The sequence below is a fragment of the Canis aureus genome, chromosome 10 (genome assembly GCF_053574225.1).
Source record: "Canis aureus isolate CA01 chromosome 10, VMU_Caureus_v.1.0, whole genome shotgun sequence".
NCBI classification, from domain to species: Eukaryota; Metazoa; Chordata; class Mammalia; order Carnivora; family Canidae; genus Canis; species Canis aureus.
The window spans coordinates 53297007-53315675 of NC_135620.1; the positions used below are offsets into that span (position 1 = coordinate 53297007).

An 18669-nucleotide genomic window follows, 5' to 3' on the forward strand; every position below is an offset into this window, starting at 1 on the left:
TTCAAGCCTGGTGCACCTTCAATGCACTTTGGGCAGGGGTCTTCCTTCTTTGCTCAAGTGCTCCTCTCCACAGTCCAGGGTAGGACTGAGAGAGTTGTGTGGAATGCTGACCTATTTGAAATATGAATTTAAGCTCCTATAGTATATGGGAAGTATTATTTACTTTCTCTACTCTCTCCATCACATACAACCTTGAAAATAAGGAGGCACAAACAGGTGGTTCTTTGCTCAGAGGCATAGAGTATATTTGGAGAGGGTCCTGCCTCACCTGGACATTAATGGAAATGATGATGACAGCCTTTTTCATGGGGATGCAGAGGAACCTATGAACTCCTTTCTCCTGGACTGCGTTTTCTCTTTGTGTAGACCAGTACCTTGTGCTGAGGGGAGTGCTGAGACCTAGTTTGGATTTTCTGGTTGGGTGGCACAAGTCAGCTGAGGGCAGTGCTTGGAGCTGTTGTGAGGAAGGCACAGCAACTAGGAGCATCTGGACTGAAGGGATTGTGATTGAGTTCATTGTCAAGAGACTGAGGAGCATCAAAGAAAGTCATGCCCTCCTCTGTTTTATTCTCCATCTTGGCTCCTCTCACAGGGTGTTTGGTGAGGGGTGAACTCTTCTCAATATTTTTTGTCATGGTTTTGGGCATGTCATCCTTAGAGAGGAGAATGGATTCTTTATGCCTTTGACCTTTCACCTCGGGGTTAATCCAGTGTGGAAAGTGCTTCACCTTATTTCCCAAGCCAGCTTCTGCAGCTTCTGGAAGAACGGGATCTTGTGAATCCTTCAGTCTGAAATGCTGCTTTTACTAGACCCTGCAGCTCTTGACCCTAGAAAGTGTGACTCTATGAATTCAGACCCTGTAAATTTTGGATCCCAAAAACATGGTCACTTTAAATGCTGGACTTACAAAATTTGGCCCAGTTAATAACGGCCCAGTAAGCTGGTCATGTAAGGTCTGGCCCATTAAGCTCTGGTGACTCCAGTTTTGGCATTCTGAGGAATCCTTGTTTGGGTGAGGTCATTCAGATTGTTTTAATAGCCTTACAGAACATTCTCATCTGGCATTTTGACCCAAGGAATCTAGGGGATACTCTAGGAACTCAATGTAAGGGAGAAACTGGTGAAGGGCTGCGAGGGATCTTGTCACCTGAGAGGATGGAAATGGTGGCTCTGCAGATCCAGACAGATCCTTGCTAGTTCCAACTCACTCAAGGCAACCATCCTAACCTAGCTCAAATTCTACTTGAGAAAGATCCTAGAGACATTGGGGAAGTCAAGGGCTCTGAGGGTTCTATTTATAAAAGTCCCTTCTGGCCCCTGAACCACAGCAGAGTATATGTTCTCTCTGGCTGGAGACAGCCTCAAACCTGCACCCCCTTGTCTATGATTCTCTGCTACGTTAAGTTTCCCAGAGTCCTCTATTTTCTCTGCTGGGGCAGGGAGTTGTCCTTACCTTTGCAGGGGCTAAGGGATCCAGGGCTTCTCCAGGCTCAGCTTGTACACACTGGCCTGCAGCTTAATACAAAGCACCTGGGCCCCTGTTGTGTCCCCAGGGGGTTGTGAGATCTTGGAGGCCCAGTGGGAAGAACCATAAGGACTAGCTTGCTTTTTGTTCTCCTCACTGCCTCAGTTTACCTGCAAACTATTCTCTAATGTGGAGCATTCTAGAACACTGGGATGATATCTGGTGGGATGGGGGAGATTCTGGAGCAATATTTTCCCCAGGTGTTTAGATTTGAAGGAGTCCTAGGCACAGATATTCCTTGAGACAGCCACAGTTTGTTCCTGGACTCCTTTATCTTTATAAGACTTCCCAAATGTATCTCCAGGAATTTCTTTTTCAGGTAAAAATTCAGTTTGGCCAAGATAGGTATCTTGAGTGATGAGTGGCCTGCAGGATGTCTGGCTCTCTAGAGGCACCATCTCCTTTCACCTATACTTCAGTCTGAAATGCTTGCCCACCGTTTGCACAAGTCTCACTGGCATATCGAAAGTCTGGCCTAGGACTTTTACATTGGTGTTTAGATGATATTGAGCCATAGGTTTTACTGGGCCCCCAAAAGACCCAGGTACATCTTTGTGATTGCAGATTGGCTAGTGATTGCCGAGGCCATGGCCTTGGAGAAAGCCACATAATAAAAAGCTGGCAAGCCTGACAGGCCAAAATTCGTCTCCAGTTTCTCAGTGGCTCCCTGAGAAGATACCCAGGCAGGTGCTGGTCAAGATGATCAGTGACAGCATCAGGTGAGGCCTGTTACAGCTATCAAGGCCTATCAACACTGAGGATGTTGCTTTATGATCCATGTAGGGGCTAACAGCCACCTCCATGTCTAGGGACTTACTTTCTGGGCACAAGGGAACCAAACTCCTGTCAGGGCCCTTGTAATGCTGCAGACCTAATGATTTGCGGTCCTAACAGCTGCAAATGTGGGCAGAAACAAATGCCCTAGCATATCTTCCCATGCTTGTAGTCACTGTAGCTCTGCAACATTGCCTTAGCCTGGGCAAGCAACTATAGACCAGCTCTGCTGCCATGATGAATCATGACAGGTCACTATCCCCACTGGCCTTTAGGTCTGCAAGCTAGGGGATACTCATACTGGCCAGGGTGCTGCTCTGGGGCATGGGCTGCTGGTCAGCAGGGGACAGGTGCAACTCTTTGGACTGATGTATCTTCTGGGGCAGGCTCTCACAATAATTAATCAACTTGCTAAATCAACTGCTTCTGAAAGTAGAACTCTAGCAGCTCTGGGTATGTTCCAGGGAAATACCACCTCCCTCTTGAAGACTGAAATGGGTTGCTCTTAACAGGTCCCTGGGGACAGGAAGAAACATGTCTCAGGGCTTATTTTATATGGTTCTCTGCCTCTACAGAGATTTCTGGGCAACAGCTGAGAAGCTCCAATGAAGATGTGGCTGCCTTTGCTGCTGGTGCCACTCTAAGGCTTCACACTTGGGCAGAGAAGAAAATGGGATATTGATATGGGTTTGTTGTTAGTCAGATGGAAACACCCAAATTTGGGAATGTGGGAAAATGCTGGGGCTAACTTAGGTGGAGGAAATTTTAGAGATTACAAAGCAATTATTGAAGAAAAAGGGACTGGGGCTCCCCTTTTGTGGAGAGATCTTTATTGGCAGACCAAGGACTCACTGTGCAGAAAATAGGAACCATAGGAACATAGCTATTTTTCTGCTATAGATAGCACACTGAGGCCTCAGTGGATCTTCTGGCCAATGGATAGAGATCACTAAGAAACTAAAATGTAGTAGAGGGTGGAGCCAGAGTCATGAAGTTTGCGATTTACTTGCAGCGGTATTTGCTCTGGGTTCATAGTGGATCTTTCTATAACTCAGAAAGTTTGGGAGGAGGGGCAAGATGGCGGAAGAGGAGGTCCCCAAATCACCTGTCCCCACCAAATTACCTAGATAACCTTCAAATCATCCTGAAAATCTACGAATTCGGCCTGAGATTTAAAGAGAGAACAGGTGAAACACTACAGTGAGAAGAGTTCGTGCTTCTATCAAGGTAGGAAACCGGGAAAAAGAAATAAAGAAACAAAAGGCTCCCGCGAGGAGCCGGGCTGAGGCCGGGGCGAGTGTCCCCAGGATAGGAAAGCTCCGTCCCGGAGAAGCAGGAGAGCACCGACCTTCCCGGGCGGAAAGGGGCTCGCGGGGAGTTGGAGCAGGACCCCAGGAGGGCGGAGATGCCCTCGGGCTCCCTGGGACACTAACAGACACCTGTGGCGCGTGCAGGAGAGTGCGCCGAGGTCCCTAAGGGCTGCAGCGCACACACATTGACCCGGGAGCAGATTGGAGGGGCTCGGGCGGCTCCGCGGAGGGGGCTGCGCAGCTCCGGGAGCAGCTCGGCGGCTGCGGCTCCGGCAGAGGAAGAGGCTCCGTGAGGAGGGGGCTGCGCGGCTCCGGGAGCAGCTCGGCCGGGCTCAGGCAGAGGTTCCGCGGAGAGGCAGCTGCGCGGCCGGGAGCGCGAATCCAACTGCGCAGACCGGGAGCACAGGGCGCCGGGGACGCAGCCCAAGATCCGGCCTCCCCCCGGGACAGGCAGAGGCCGGGAGGGCCCAGGACAGCGAGGACGCTCCTGCCCGGAGCTGAGCAGATCAGCGGCCCCGCCCCGGAGCCTCCAGGCCCTGCAGACGGAAAGCTCCGTAGTTACTGCGGGGGCTGAATCCAGGTTTCCAGAGCTGCCACAGCCACTGGGGTTGTTCCTCCAGGGGCCTCACGGGGTAAACAACCCCCCACTGAGCCCTGCACCAGGCAGGGGGCAGAGCAGCTCCCCCAAGTGCTAACACCTGAAAATCAGCACAACAGGCCCCTCCCCAAGAAGACCAGCTAGACGGACAAGTTCCAGGGGAAGTCAAGGGACTTAAAGTATTCAGAATCAGAAGATACTCCCCCGTGTGTGTGTTTTTTTTCTTTTTGATTTCTGATTGCTTCCCCCACCCCTTTTTTCACCTTTCTTTTCTTTCTCTTTTTCTTCTCTTTTTTCCCTTTTTTCTTCCTTTTTTCTTTTTTCTTTTTCTCTTTTCTTTCCTTCTCTTTTTTTTTCTCCTTTTCCCAATACAACTTGTTTTTGGCCACTCTGCACTGAACAAAATGACTAGAAGGAAAACCTCACTTCAAAAGAAAGAATCACAAACAGTCCTCTCTCCCACAGAGTTACAAAATCTGGATTACAATTCAATGTCAGAAAGCCAATTCAGAAGCAAATTATACAGCTACTGGTGGCTCTAGAAAAAAGGATAAAAGACTCAAGAGACTTCATGACTGCAGATTTAGATCCAATTAGGCAGAAATTTAAAATCAATTGAATGAGATGCAATCCAAACTAGAAGTCCTAATGACGAGGGTTAACGAGGTGGAAGAACGAGTGAGTGACATAGAAGACAAGTTGATGGCAAAGAGGGAAGCTGAGGAAAAAAGAGACAGACAATTAAAAGACCATGAAGACAGATTAAGGGAAATAAACGACAGCCTGAGGAAGAAAAACATACGTTTAATTGGGGTTCCTGAGGGCGCCGAAAGGGACAGAGGGCCAGAATATGTATTTGAACAAATCATAGCTGAAAACTTTCCTAATCTGAGAAGGGAAACAGGCATTCAGATCCAGGAAATAGAGAGATCACCCCTAAAATCAATAAAAACCGTTCAACACCTCGACATTTAATAGTGAAGCTTGCAAATTCCAAAAATAAAGAGAAGATCCTTCAAGCAGCAAGAGACAAGAAATCCCTGACTTTTATGGGGACGAGTATTAGGGTAACAGCAGACCTCTCCACAGAGACCTGGCAGGCCAGAAAAGGCTGGCAGGATATATTCAGGTCCTAAATGAGAAGAACATGCAGCCAAGAATACTTTGTCCAGCAAGGCTCTCATTCAAAATGGAAGGAGAGATAAAGAGCTTCCAAGACAGGCAGGAACTGAAAGAATATGTGACCTCCAAACCAGCTCTGCAAGAAATTTTAAGGGGGACTCTGAAAATTCCCCTTTAAGAAGAAGTTCAGTGGAACAATCCACAAAAACAAGGACTGAATAGATATTATGATGACCCTAAACTCATATCTTTCAATAGTAACTCTGAAAGTGAACAGGCTTAATGACCCCATCAAAAGGCGCAGGGTTTCAGACTGGATAAAAAAAAGCAGGACCCATCTATTTGCTGTCTACAAGAGACTCATTTTAGATAGAAGGACACCTGCAGCCTGAAAATAAAAGGTTGGAGAACCATTTACCATTCAAATGGTCCTCAAAAGAAAGCAGGGGTAGCCATCCTTATATCAGATAAACTAAAGTTTATCCCGAAGACTGTAGTGAGAGATGAAGAGGGACACTATCTCATACTTAAAGGATCTATCCAACAAGAGGACTTAACAATCCTCAATATATATGCCCCGAATGTGGGAGCTCCCAAATATTTAAACCAATTAATAAACAAAGTGAAGAAATACTTAGATAATAATACACTTATACTTGGTGTCTTCAATCTAGCTCTTTCTATACTAGATAGGTCTTCTAAGCACAACATCTCCAAAGAAACGAGAGCTTTAAATGATACACTGGACCAGCTGGATTTCACAGATATCTACGGAACTTTATATCCAAACTCAACTGAATACACATTCTTCTCAAGTGCACATGGAACTTTCTCCAGAATAGACCACGTACTGGGTCACAAATCGGGTCTGAACCAATACCAAAAGATTGGGATCATCCCCTGCATATTCTCAGACCATAATGCCTTGAAATTAGAACTAAATCACAACAAGAAGTTTGGAAGGACCTCAAACACGTGGAGGTTAAGGACCATCCTGCTAAAAGATGAAAGGGTCAACCAGGAAATTAAGGAAGAATTAAAAAGATTCATGGAAACTAATGAGAATGAAGATACAACCGTTCAAAATCTTTGGGATGCAGCAAAAACAGTCCTAAGGAGGAAATACATCGCAATACAAGCATCCATTCAAAAACTGGAAAGAACTCAAATACAAAGGCTAACCTTACACTTAAAGGAGCTAGAGAAAAAACAGGAGATAGATCCTACACACAGCAGAAGAAGAGAGTTAATAAAGATTCGAGCAGAACTCAACGAAATCGAGACCAGAAGAACTGTGGAACAGATCAACACTACCAGGAGTTGGTTCTTTGAAAGAATTAATAAGATACATAAACAATTAGCCAGCCTTATTAAAAAGAAGAGAGAGAAGACTCAAATTAATAAAATCATGAATGAGAAAGGAGAGATCACTACCAACACCAAGGAAATACAAACGATTTTAAAAACATATTATGAACAGCTATACGCCAATAAATTAGGCAATCTAGAAGAAATGGACACATTCCTGGAAAGCCACAAACTACCAAAACTGGAATAGGAAGAAATAGAAAACCTGAACAGGCCAATAGCCAGGGAGGAAATTGAAGCAGTCATCAAAAACCTCCCAAGACCAAAAGTCCAGGGCCAGATGGCTTCCCAGGGGAATTCTATCAAACGTTTAAAGAAACCATACCTATTCTACTAAAGCTGTTTGGAAAGATAGAAAGAGATAGAGTACTTCCAAATTCGTTCTATGAGGCCAGCATCACCTTAATTCCAAAACCAGACTAAGACCGCACCAAAAAGGAGAATTACAGACCAATATCCCTGATGAACATGGATGCAAAAAATCTCAACAAGATACTAGCCAATAGGATCCAACAACACATTAAGAAAATTATTCACCATGACCAAGTAGGATTTATCCCTGGGACACAAGGCTGGTTCAACACTCGTAAAACAATCAGTGTGATTCATCATATCAGCAAGAGAAAAACCAAGAACCACATATTCCTCTCATTAGATGCAGAGAAAGCATTTGACAAAATACAGCATCCATTCCTCATCAAAACTCTTCAGAGTGTAGGGATAGAGGGAACTTTCCTCGACATCTTAAAAGCCATCTACAAAAAGCCCACAGCAAATATCATTCTCAATGGGGAAGCACTGGGAGCCTTTCCCCTAAGATCAGGAACAAGACAGGGATGTCCACTCTCACCACTGCTATTCAACATAGTATTGGAAGTCCTAGCCTCAGCAATCAGACAACAAAAAGACATTAAAGGCATTCAAATTGGCAAAGAAGAAGTCAAACTCTCCCTCTTCGCCGATGACATGATACTCTACATAGAAAACCCAAAAGCCTCCACCCCAAGATTGCTAGAACTCATACAGCAATTTGGTAGCGTGGCAGGATACAAAATCAATGCCCAGAAATCAATGGCATTTCTATACATTAACAATGTGACTGAAGAAAGAGAAATTAAGGAGTCAATCCCATTTACAATTGCACCCAAAAGCATAAGATACCTAGGAATAAACCTAACCAAAGAGGTAAAGGATCTATACCCTAAAAACTATAGAACACTTCTGAAAGAAATTGAGGAAGACACAAAGAGATAGAAAAATATTCCATGCTCATGGATTGGCAGAATTAATATTGTGAAAATGTCAATGTTACCCAGGGCAATTTACACGTTTAATGCAATCCCTATCAAAATACCATGGACTTTCTTCAGAGAGTTAGAACAAATTATTTTAAGATTTGTGTGGAATCAGAAAAGACCCCAAATAGCCAGGGGAATTTTAAAAAAGAAAACCATAGGTCGGGGCATATGGTTTTCTTTTTTAAAGAGAAGAAAGACAGTCTCTTCAATAAATGGTGCTGGGAAAATTGGACACACACATGCAGAATAATGAAACTAGACCACTCTCTTGCACCATACACAAAGATAAACTCAAAATGGATGAAAGATCTAAATGTGAGACAAGATTCCATCAAAATCCTAGAGGAGAACACAGGCAACACCCTTTTTGAACTTGGCCACAGTAACTTCTTGCAAGATACATCCACTAAGGCAAAAGAAACAAAAGCAAAAATGAACTATTGGGACTTCATCAAGATAAGAAGCTTTTGCACAGCAAAGGATATAGTCAACAAAACTCAAAAACAACCTACAGAATGGGAGAAGATATTTGCAAATGACGTATCAGATAAAGGGCTAGTTTCCAAGATGTATAAAGAACTTCCTAAACTCAACACCAAAGAAACAAACAATCCAATCATGAAATGGGCAAAAGACATGAACAGAAATCTCACAGAGGAAGACATAGACATGGCCAACATGCACATGAGAAAATGCTCTGCATCACTTGCCATCAGGGAAATACAAATCAAAACCACAATGAGATACCACCTCACACCAGTGAGAATGGGGAAAATTAACAAGGCAGGAAACTACAAATGTTGGAGAGGATGTGGAGAAAAGGGAACCCTCTTGCACTGTTGGTGGGAATGTGAACTGGTGCAGCCACTCTGGAAAACTGTGTGGAGGTTCCTCAAAGAGTTAAAAATAGACCTACCCTACGACGCAGCAATTGCACTGTTGGGGATTTACCCCAATGATTCAGATGCAATGAAACGCCGGGACACCTGCACCCCGATGTTTCTAGCAGCTATGTCCACAATAGCCAAACTGGAAGGAGCCTCGGTGTCCATCGAAAGATGAATGGATAAAGAAGATGTGGTTTATGTATACAATGGAATATTACTCAGCCATTAGAAATGACAAATACCCAGCATTTGCTTCAACGTGGATGGAACTGGAGGGTATTATGCTGAGTGAAGTAAGTCAATCAGAGAAGGATAAACAGTGTATGTTCTCATTCATTTGGGGAATATAAATAATAGTGAAAGGAAATATAAGGGAAGGGAGAAGAAATGTGTAGGAAATATCAGAAAGGGAGACAGAACATAAAGACTCCTAACTCTGGGAAATGAACTAGGGGTGGTGGAAGGGGAGGAGGGCGGGGGGTGGGGGTGAGTGGGTGACTGGGCACTGAGGGGGACACTTGACGGGATGAGCACTGGGTGTTATTCTGTATGTTGGTAATTGAACACCAATAAAAAATTAATTTATTAAAAAAAAAATCTCAGAAAGTTTGGGTAGACTGGTTCAACTCTCATGATCCCAGGTCAGGAAGATAGCCTATTTTTCAATAGAGGCCTTACAAGTGGCATTATGATGAAAGAAATGGTTGTTTTCTCCAGGCTTGGAAAAACATTTGGGCCTATGCGTTATAAGCTGCCATAGGAACTCTTCTAAAGATTTTGGGAGCTCCCTCAGGTATAGAATTGCATTCATTTATATACATGTGCTTAAAGATGACTCAGGACTTTGGGGAAATAGGAACATGCAAGGCAACAGGGTATTTTAGCTTTGTGAGCTCTGAAATCAGGGAAAGAAAGAGAATCAGATATTCAAGGGCAGCTGACCTTGTTTCTCCAGCACACATACAGGGTAGCTCTTCCTCTTGTCCTGCTGATTCACAGGAGTCCTAGTCCCCTCACTTGAAGAAGACAGAGCTCCTGTATCCCTGGACACATCTGGCACTTGATATCCCTTCCTTCGCTGGAGGCATTCACCTTGGATATCTTGGATGCTGACACTGGTCGACTGGGCAGCTGACTGTGTTAAGCATTTCTGATCTGTTAATTGTGACTTTGTAGGGGTTACAGATGGAAGTGAAAGAGCTCTGGAGTGCAGGGAACCCTGACTCTGCTCCAAAGAGAGACAAGAGGAGCCCTGCGATGGCCCCGATGAAGAGGGAGAGGTCAGGGTTTTCTCACCTGACAGCAACTGCTGAATCTCCAGAGCCACAGCATTGCAGATGGGGCAGGAAGGATCTGCACACAGGAGCCGCCGCACACTTCCCTCCTTAGGAAGCCAGCCCTGGCTAGGAAGGGAAGACGGCAACTGTTACTGATGGACTGACACCTGCCTCTCTGAATGTGTGTGACCTGGAGATTTGGCCCACCTTCCCCTAGTCCTGGAATCCCAGGGCATTTACCCATCTCCTTTTCTTCCTAGGAAAATGCCATTGGCAAGTTATGTTGGGCTGGGTTGCACTGAGGGCTGGAGCTTGTTAGGCAAGGTCTCAGACAATGATGGAACCACAGGCCATGAGAGACACTGGGAGGTGGGGTGCATTTACTGTTGGTCTGTGTTGAGAAGCTACACCAGGAGAAGGGAACCAGGCAGAGGTGGGGAGCCAATGGTTGGCTGAGGGGCAGCACCAGGAACATTACCAGGGGGAACCTGCGGTCAGTCTCTTCTGGAGCTAAGAAGGCCACAGCCGGCATTCAGTATTTCTAAGCTGTGGAAAATATGGTCTTTGTGGGAACTCTGCATTGTGGGGACTATGGGGTGTCCCAGTTCCTGTACATAGTATCTCTTGAGAGCCAATTCCCTTCCTTAGAAATTTTAGGAAGAGGATAAGATGACAGACTCCTTTCTGAGGGCTGTCCCAGGAATTGGCCTCCCTGAAGACAAAACCATGGAAGTAATGTCAGCAGGTTTTATGGGTCTGCCCTTGAATGGTTGCAACAGGAATAGGACAATGGTGATTTATTTATATATGCATTTATCTATTCTCTTGACTGGATAACTTGTCTTGTGGCTGAGTGCAAACTCATGTAGAGTCTTCAATGAATTACATACTAGCAAAATCCTGACTTTCAGGACCACTGTGAACCTAGCCTAGAGCAAAATCGGGAGACTCCCTGTCCTGAGACACCTGATCCCCCTCTGCCCTGGCAACTCTCTCAACCAGTGCTCAGCATCCACTGTCTGACTCCCTCCGGGACATTTTCCCTCTCCTGGTCCCTGCCACAGGCCAACCAGAGAAATCGTCCCAGGCCAGGCTGGGGATTTGGAGGATGCAAAGAGCAAGTGATCACCTTTTCATGACACAGAGCAGCTCCCACGGCTTATCAGCTTCTTCCTGACAAAATCTCCTAGCTGAAAAACCAGCAGAGTGTTAACAAAGAATGAGAGGATGCAGGGACATCCTATAGGAAGCTAAAGGCCTTTGAGGAAGAGGAGGCTGAGAAGCTGAACAATCAATGCTCTATGGCACATATGCATACAATTTACCCCACTACAACATGCTGTCCTAGACCTCATTTCCTTTGATCATCACAACCACACTGCGAGTGAGGCAGGATCATGAGATGCCCATTTCGTGGATCACAGACTGAGAGATGAAGTCGTTTCCACAGGGTGGTAAAACTAGTAAATGACACAGCTAAGGGCTTCTGTCCACCATCTATATTCTTCATTCTCAAGGGTAGGGGGGAGGTAGAGAATTTTGGAACACTCCCAGGCTCTGATTTTCCACCCAAGAAAGTGTTCTGGAAGAATCTGTCAACTGAGGCAATTGGAGCCTTCAGGGGTTAGAGCACCTGATTACTGGCTACAGGGCTCATAGAGGGACAGGAATCAGGGGAAACTTGCCCATAGAGAGGGGAGTCTGAGGGTTAATTAGGACTTTACCTCTTGATGTTTTATCTTTAGCCCTTTGTCTGACTCTCCGGTGACACTTGAAAACAAATGAGTTAGAGCACCTAAGTTTTTCTAAGCCAGGGCACCTTTCACTTTTTGTCTAAAATGAGACAAAATTGTTAAATATTTCTCAAACTTTTCTGTATTCCAATTTTATATACTCTCGTACCATTCTTTTCTAAGTCTTTGTATTTTCACCCATCATTTCCCTTTCTTATTACTAATTCATTTTGAGGCTCTCCTATACACCATACCTCTACCCCCATTCCCTGAACAAGTTCTGTGGGAGATCAGAATGAGACAGGAGAAAAGAGGAATAGATTAAAGGATAAGGGATCTAGTAGCCAAGGGATTTTAGCTATCCAAGGTCCTGAATGTCTCCCAAACCAGAAGTGAACCCAAATTTGGAGCTATTCTGAGATCCATGAAGAAACCCCCATTAAAAAAAAAGTAAGGGTAAGGGTAATAGGAGAAAGTAAGGGAATAAAATCTTGTTTGAGGCTTAATCAGTTCAGTCGTGATCATTGTGTGTTCCCTACCCGGCAACAGCTCCTTTTAGGTCCCAACCTTAATTCTTGGTGGCTCTTTTTCACTTGGCAAATAATTAATGCAATAATAGTGATGGAGCCATAAATGTGTAAGGGATATCCAACATCCCACAGAAGAAAGGTAGGGCTCAACATAATCCAAACCTCATTAGGCATCTCTCTTCCTAGGCTTTCAGGGACTTGGAACCTAATGCTTCCAAATTAGTTTTGGACCTAATCTGACCCTGTCATCTCTGCCTCACAGGAGATGGAACCAGATCACCAGACTACATCACAAAGCTCTCCTATTTCCAAAGGCATGCAGAGCATCAGAGGCCTTTATTTGTCTAGGAGAAGCTCATGTGATTCAGTGTTCAGATGAGGATGTCTGATTGTCTGTACGAGTTGCAGAGCCTGGGCCCTAGAGGTGCCAAGGTCATGGCAGCATATACTCTTTCATGCTCTGTTCCCTATAACGTGATGGCTTAGCTCTCTCCTTTAGACAACAGTCTAGCATCTCTCCTTAGATACGTTAGTCTTTATGTACACTGCATGCCCTATAAGAGAGAGAATGGTTAGGTCAGAGGAACTCCATGAACTACATTACATCACCTATATTGGGAAGATAACCTAAAACACAAACAAGAGGCTAGGACATGCATTATCTTGTTAAGTGTTAGAAAGTGAGGATTTTGATGTCACAAGCAATTGGTGGTCAGTATTAAGAGGTTCAAGAAGAGGGTCATGTCTGACATGTCAAGGAAAGGATACAGCTGCTGTCTTTTAAAATAACTTTCTGGGGCAGCCTGGGTGGCTCAGTGGCTTAGTGCTGCCTTCAGCCCAGGGTGTGATCCTGCGACCTGGGACCCCAGACCCCAGGATCATGCTGAGTCAAAGGCAGATGCTCAGCCACTGAGCCACCCAGGCATCCCAGGGCAAGCTTTTTCTTTTTCAACCTCAGTTACCCACCACATCTATGTCCACTGATTCACATATTAATGTTAATTTCATGGCCCATGTCAACATTGTGAGATGCCTCCAATGACCTAGGACTTCTGAATTTCCTTAAGTTCTTGCCCTGATGATAGTGGTCCCACACCTCCAAAATTCTTCAGCTCAAAATCTCTGAAAGTGCTATTTGGTCCCTCCTTCAGCATCCAGTCCACCAACAAACAGGTGTGGTGAGCACTCAATCTGCGTTCATCACTAAAGTGGGCAATATCAAAGGCACAAGGACATTGAGTTGTGTTACCTGCCTGCTCTGAAGACACTTAAAAACCTAGTTACAAGGATGCCTGGGTGACTCAGTGGTTGAGCATCTGCCTTTGGCTCATGGCGTGATCCTGGAGTTCTAGACTGAGTCCCACATCGGGCTCCCTGTGAGGAACCCGCTTCTCCCTCTGCCTATGTCCCTGCCTTTCTGTGTGTGTCTCTCATGAACATATAAATAAATAAAATCTTTTTAAAAGTCCTAGTTACAAAGATTAATTAATATGAATCAAGAATCAACCTTATTAGTGGTTGAGGGAGAGGGAATTAAGGAGTTATTATTCACTGGGTAGAGAGTTTCTGTTTGGGATATGAAAAAAAATCTGAAAATGCATAGTGGAAAAGACTGCACAACGATACACTTAAAAATAATTAAAATGGGGGGATCCCTGTGTGGTTCAGCGGTTTAGCACCTGCCTTCGGCCCAGGGCATGATCCTGGGGTGCTGTGATCGAGTCCCATATCGGGCTCCCTGCATAGAGCCTGCTTCTCCCTCTGCTTGTGTCTCTGCCTCTGTGTGTGTGTGTCTCTAATTAATAAATAAAATCTTTTAAAAAATAGTTAAAATGTTAAGTATATAGACCACAATTTAAGAAACAAAAGGCAAAAAACCCCATTACTAATAATTAGTATGAGACTTTTTTTTTATTAACTTTAAGGAAGAATACTCTGAAATGTTTTAATAAAAATATAGATGAATGTTTTTCTAAAGTGTCCTTTTTATATAGAACAAAACCAAACCAAAATACATCCTTATGTTTAAGATAATTTAAGAGGAGTCACACCTGATGATGGGATGAATTTGAGCCATTTTAACATCTTTCCTGAACTTGCAAATTCCACACTACAAATATGAAAAGACTTTTTCAACTAAAGAGCATTGAATGTCAAACTGACGAACAGCTTACATCAGCTTTTTAGTAGCAGGTTGAGATACCTACAGTGTAGCTTGAATCTTTAACTTTTATTATTCCTACCCAACTGGCTCCTGCTTCCTGCAGCTTCTTTCTTTGCCACTGCAATGGTTCTGTCTTCCATTAATATGACCTAATGTGGCCCAGCATGGTGTTTGGTATCCTCCGTCTCTTGGCTGTGACTATATATGATTAATAAAACCACTGTCAATCTCATAGGTGCAGTGTCGGGTGTCATGAGTTCAGTCACTTCCAGAACCCAGGGACACTCCCTCCCTCACCAATGGGATGAAGAGAAGGTAAACAGAATATTGTATCTCTTCCCCAACCAGCTCTGCTTCCTGCAGCTGCTGCTGCCTTTTCTCTGCTGAAACAGTTCTCAGTCTCCCATTAGTCTAACCTCCTGCCCACAAGAAAACCATCAGATTGTGCAAACTTTGCACCTGCTCCAACCAGTGCACTCTTTACCCTACAGATAACCCACAGCCACTGCCATCCTACTAAGCCATTAAAACCATCTGCTGCCAACTCCTCTGCAGCATCTCACTCACCCTTGTTCCTCTGTCTCCAGACTCAGGAGTTAGAGCCAAAGATAATCTTATGTTTTTGCAGAGTAGGTCTTTAGTACAGGTTTATTTACTGGTTTGGTACTCATTGACAAAAGGTGCTTGAGTGGTTAGGACAGGGGAACCAGTGTATTTCCAAACAAAGGTGCATTCATGTAATGAACACATCAACAATACAGGCATGGATCTTCATATTTGCCCCTCCTGCTTCACGGTTTATACTGAAGAGTACACAAGGAAGACGAAGTACCTGAAAAGCCTCTATGGACTCTGGAGGGGTATTCAACTATAAATTCATATTCATTCATTTCTAGAAAATTTCTCAAAGCCAGAATCTGCTTCATGTATTTTTTTAAATTTTTTATTTATTTTAGAGACAGAGAGAGAGAGAGAGAGAGAGAGAGAGAAGAGCACAAGAGCAGGGGGAGGGAGCTGTGCTGTGTCTCAGTATCAGAAAATATTACTGAACATCTTAGATGAGCCAAGGTGCTGGGGACAGAGAAGCACACTATTCAGCAGCAATATTTTTATACGAGTGGTTTTATCAATGCCTAATAGTTAAAATTTGCAGGGAGTTGGACAGGAAACACCCTGTTAGTGTCAGGCCCCAAACCACCAGTGTTCAAGCAGCAGGTTACAGTGTGCATTAAGTGTAGCAAGCAACCAGAGACACTAGAGGGCAGCACCTGCCCACCCAATGCTCCTAGCCCAGAGAACTCTTAGTGACAGAAACTTTAAAAGGTCCTCTGTTCCAGTGGCTCTCAATCCTGGCCTTACATCAGACTCACTAGGAAGCCTGTAATAATATAGATTTCCTGGCCTCATCCCAGACTTAATGAGTCAGAATATCTAGGGGCAGGGTCCAGCAATCTATATATTAAGTATCAAAAATAACCCTCAAGCAAAAAAGCACTAAGGTCTGAGTGTATATTTGGGAGATACTGGTAACAGCCAACCCCCAACCCCAGTTTTACTGCTATATGTCAATATAATTGACATATAGCATTGTATTAGTTTAAGGAGTGCAACACAATGATTCATATATATATATATATATATATATATAGAGAGAGAGAGAGAGAGAGAGAGAAATTCTTATCACAGTAAATTTAACATCATGTCCTCAGAGTTACAATTTTTTATGATGAAAATGTTTAAATTAAATCTACTCTCTTAGCAGTTCCCAAATATACGATATATAGTATTGTTAACTATGGTCATCATGCTGTATATTAGATCCCAGAACTTACTAATCTTATAATTGGAAGTTGGTACCTTTTAACTACCTTCCTTCCTTTCCTCCATCCTCCACCTCCTGCCACTGACAGCCACAAATCTCTTTTCTGTTTCTGTCAGTTCAGGATTCTTTTTAGATTATACATAAAAGTGAGATAACACAATATTTGTCTTTCCCTGTTTATTTTCACTTAACATAATGCCTTAAGATTCATCCACGTTGTTGCTAAAGGCAAGGTTTCCTTCTCTTTATGCTCGATAACATTCCATTGTGTGTGTGTGTGTATATATATATATATATCACATCTTTATCCATTCATCTATTGATGGGCACTTGGGTTCTTTTCCATATCTTGGCTACTGTAAATGGTGCTGCAATGAACATGGAGATGCAGATAGTGATTTTGCTTCCTTCAGATATATACCTAGAATTGGGACTGGTGGATTATACAGCAGTTGTATATTTAATTTTTGAGGAACCTCCATACTGTTTTCCATAGCTACTGTGCCAATTTACATTCCCACCAGCAATGCACAAGAGTTCCCTTTTCTCACCAGCATTTGCTATCTCTTGTGTTTTTGATGACAGCCATTCTAACACATTCGAGATGATGTTTCATTGTGATTCTGATTTGCATTTTGCTGATGATTAGTGATATGAGGACTGTTGGCCAATTGTATGTCTTCTTTGGATAAATGTCTCTTCAGTTCCTCTGCTCGCTTTTTTTAAGTAAGCTCCACACCCAGCGTGGGAACCCAAAGTGGGGCTTGAATTCATGACTCTGAGATCAAGACCTGAGTTGAGATCAAGAGTCAGATACTTAACCAACTGAGCCACTCAGGCACCCTGATCAATTTTTAATCAGATTTTTTGGCTACTTAATTGTATGAGTTTTTTAAATGTATTTTATATATTAACCCCTTATCAGATATATGATTTGCAAATATTTTCTCATTCCATAGTTCATTTTGTGTTGATGATTTCTTTGATGTGCAGAAGCCTTTTAGTTTGATGCAGTCACGCATTTATTTTTGCTTGTGTTGTCTTTGCTTTTGGTGTCAAATCCAAAAAAAAATCATTACAAGGTCTGATGTAAAGGAGCCTACCCTCTCTGTTATCTTCTAGGACTTCTGCAGTTAAAGATCTTATGTTCAAGTTTTTAATGTATTTTGAGTTGATTTTTGTATATGATGTAAGATAGTGGTCCAATTTTATTTCTGTTACACATGGCTCTCCAATTTTCCCAAAACAATTTACTGAAGAGGTTATTCTTTCCACATTATATATTCTTGGCTCCTTTGTCATAAATTAATTGATCATATATGCATAAGTTTATTTCTGGACTATCTCTATTCTGTTCCATTGATTGGTGTATCTGTTTATGCCAGAGGAACAGTTCTTATAGTGTTGCAGATCTACGTGAATATCTGATGAAACTATGTCTCTCACCTCACACTCAAAATCTGATTCAATTTCAGAGGGTCACAGACTTCATTTATGTATACTCTAGGATTCCCGAGGAGGCTAGTTAAGAAACTTGAGTATGTGCAAAGACAAAAACAACAGCTCAAAATCCTTCATATTCTGAGAAGTTATAGAAAAATAAGGAAAAACAGAGAAGACACAAATAACCAATAGTAGGAATGACAGAAGTGACTCAGCACAAATTTAGATGTTAAAAGGATAATAAATTAGTATATAAAATTTTTAATATATATAAATCAACAAAATAGAAAAAATGAACAAATTCTATAAAAGACACAAACCATCAAACCTTACTCCAGAAGAAATAGAGGGGAAGGTTAAGAGGTGGGGAAGTAGGGGGGATCCTAAGCTTGCCTCATCCCTTGAACACAACTAGATAAATATCAAATCATTCTAGACACCCTAGAAATTGATTTGAGGACTGAGTGAACAAATTACACACTAGAGATTAAAAAAAAAAACAGACTGTACTGTGCAAGCTACGGAGAGTTGATTTGAAGGAGAAAAATGCTTCATGCTGTGGAGGAGAGGGAGCCTTGATCAGGGAGAGAGGAGAGAAAGGGAGAGAATAGAGGAAAGGAATGGAGGGGAAGGCAGAAGGAGGGAAAAGAGAAGGAGGAGGGAGGGAGAAGGAGAGAGAGAGGGAGAAAGAAAGAGACAGAGAGAGAGAAAGAGAGAGAGAGAGAGATCTGGCAGTGGATTACACAAGAAAAACTTTTGCCCAAAACCAATGACAGGGAAAAGGAGAGGGGCTGACTACTGCAAGTTTCTATAAGCA

At 43.3% G+C, this 18669-nt stretch overlaps 2 protein-coding genes and 1 long non-coding RNA gene across 10 annotated transcripts in view; 1 reads left to right on the plus strand and 2 right to left on the minus strand.

The window, feature by feature from the left end:
- The window catches only part of PHF24 (PHD finger protein 24), a 165526-nt gene that overhangs the window by 58518 nt on the left and 88339 nt on the right, over positions 1–18669 (plus strand). The window contains exon 3 of one of the 3 annotated variants that reach the window (XM_077912381.1): positions 14823–14902. The exons of the other annotated variants lie outside the window; for them this stretch is intronic. The gene's annotated coding sequence lies outside the window, so the exon portion shown is untranslated. The remainder of the gene's footprint in view (positions 1–14822; positions 14903–18669) is intronic. 3 annotated transcript variants of the gene reach the window in all.
- On the minus strand, positions 221–11361 carry LOC144322402 (protein SPATA31F3-like). Its single transcript, XM_077912394.1, has 4 exons — positions 11290–11361; positions 10180–10286; positions 9826–10038; positions 221–757 (listed from the first exon to the last, which is right to left on the minus strand). The coding sequence occupies exons 1-4, from the start codon at positions 11295–11297 to the stop codon at positions 432–434; spliced, it is 654 nt and encodes a 217-aa protein (XP_077768520.1). The 5' UTR covers positions 11298–11361; the 3' UTR covers positions 221–431.
- LOC144322408 (uncharacterized) overlaps positions 11881–18669 on the minus strand; it is a 67461-nt gene continuing 60672 nt past the window's right edge. For all 6 annotated transcript variants that reach the window (XR_013388056.1, XR_013388054.1, XR_013388058.1 and 3 more), the window contains 2 exons: positions 12433–12977; positions 11881–11930 (listed from right to left, as the gene is read on the minus strand). This is a non-coding gene — a long non-coding RNA (uncharacterized LOC144322408). The remainder of the gene's footprint in view (positions 11931–12432; positions 12978–18669) is intronic.

What these genes read in the sequence shown, in the direction of transcription:
- LOC144322402 (XM_077912394.1), bottom strand. An exon ending in GATTCAGCAGTTGCTGTCAG is followed by an intron (nt 10,039 to 10,179) that starts GTGAGAAAACCC and finishes CACAATTAACAG; the next exon opens with ATCAGAAATGCTTAACACAG. An exon ending in ATGTGTGCTGGAGAAACAAG is followed by an intron (nt 758 to 9,825) that starts GTCAGCTGCCCT and finishes CCGTTCTTCCAG; the next exon opens with AAGCTGCAGAAGCTGGCTTG.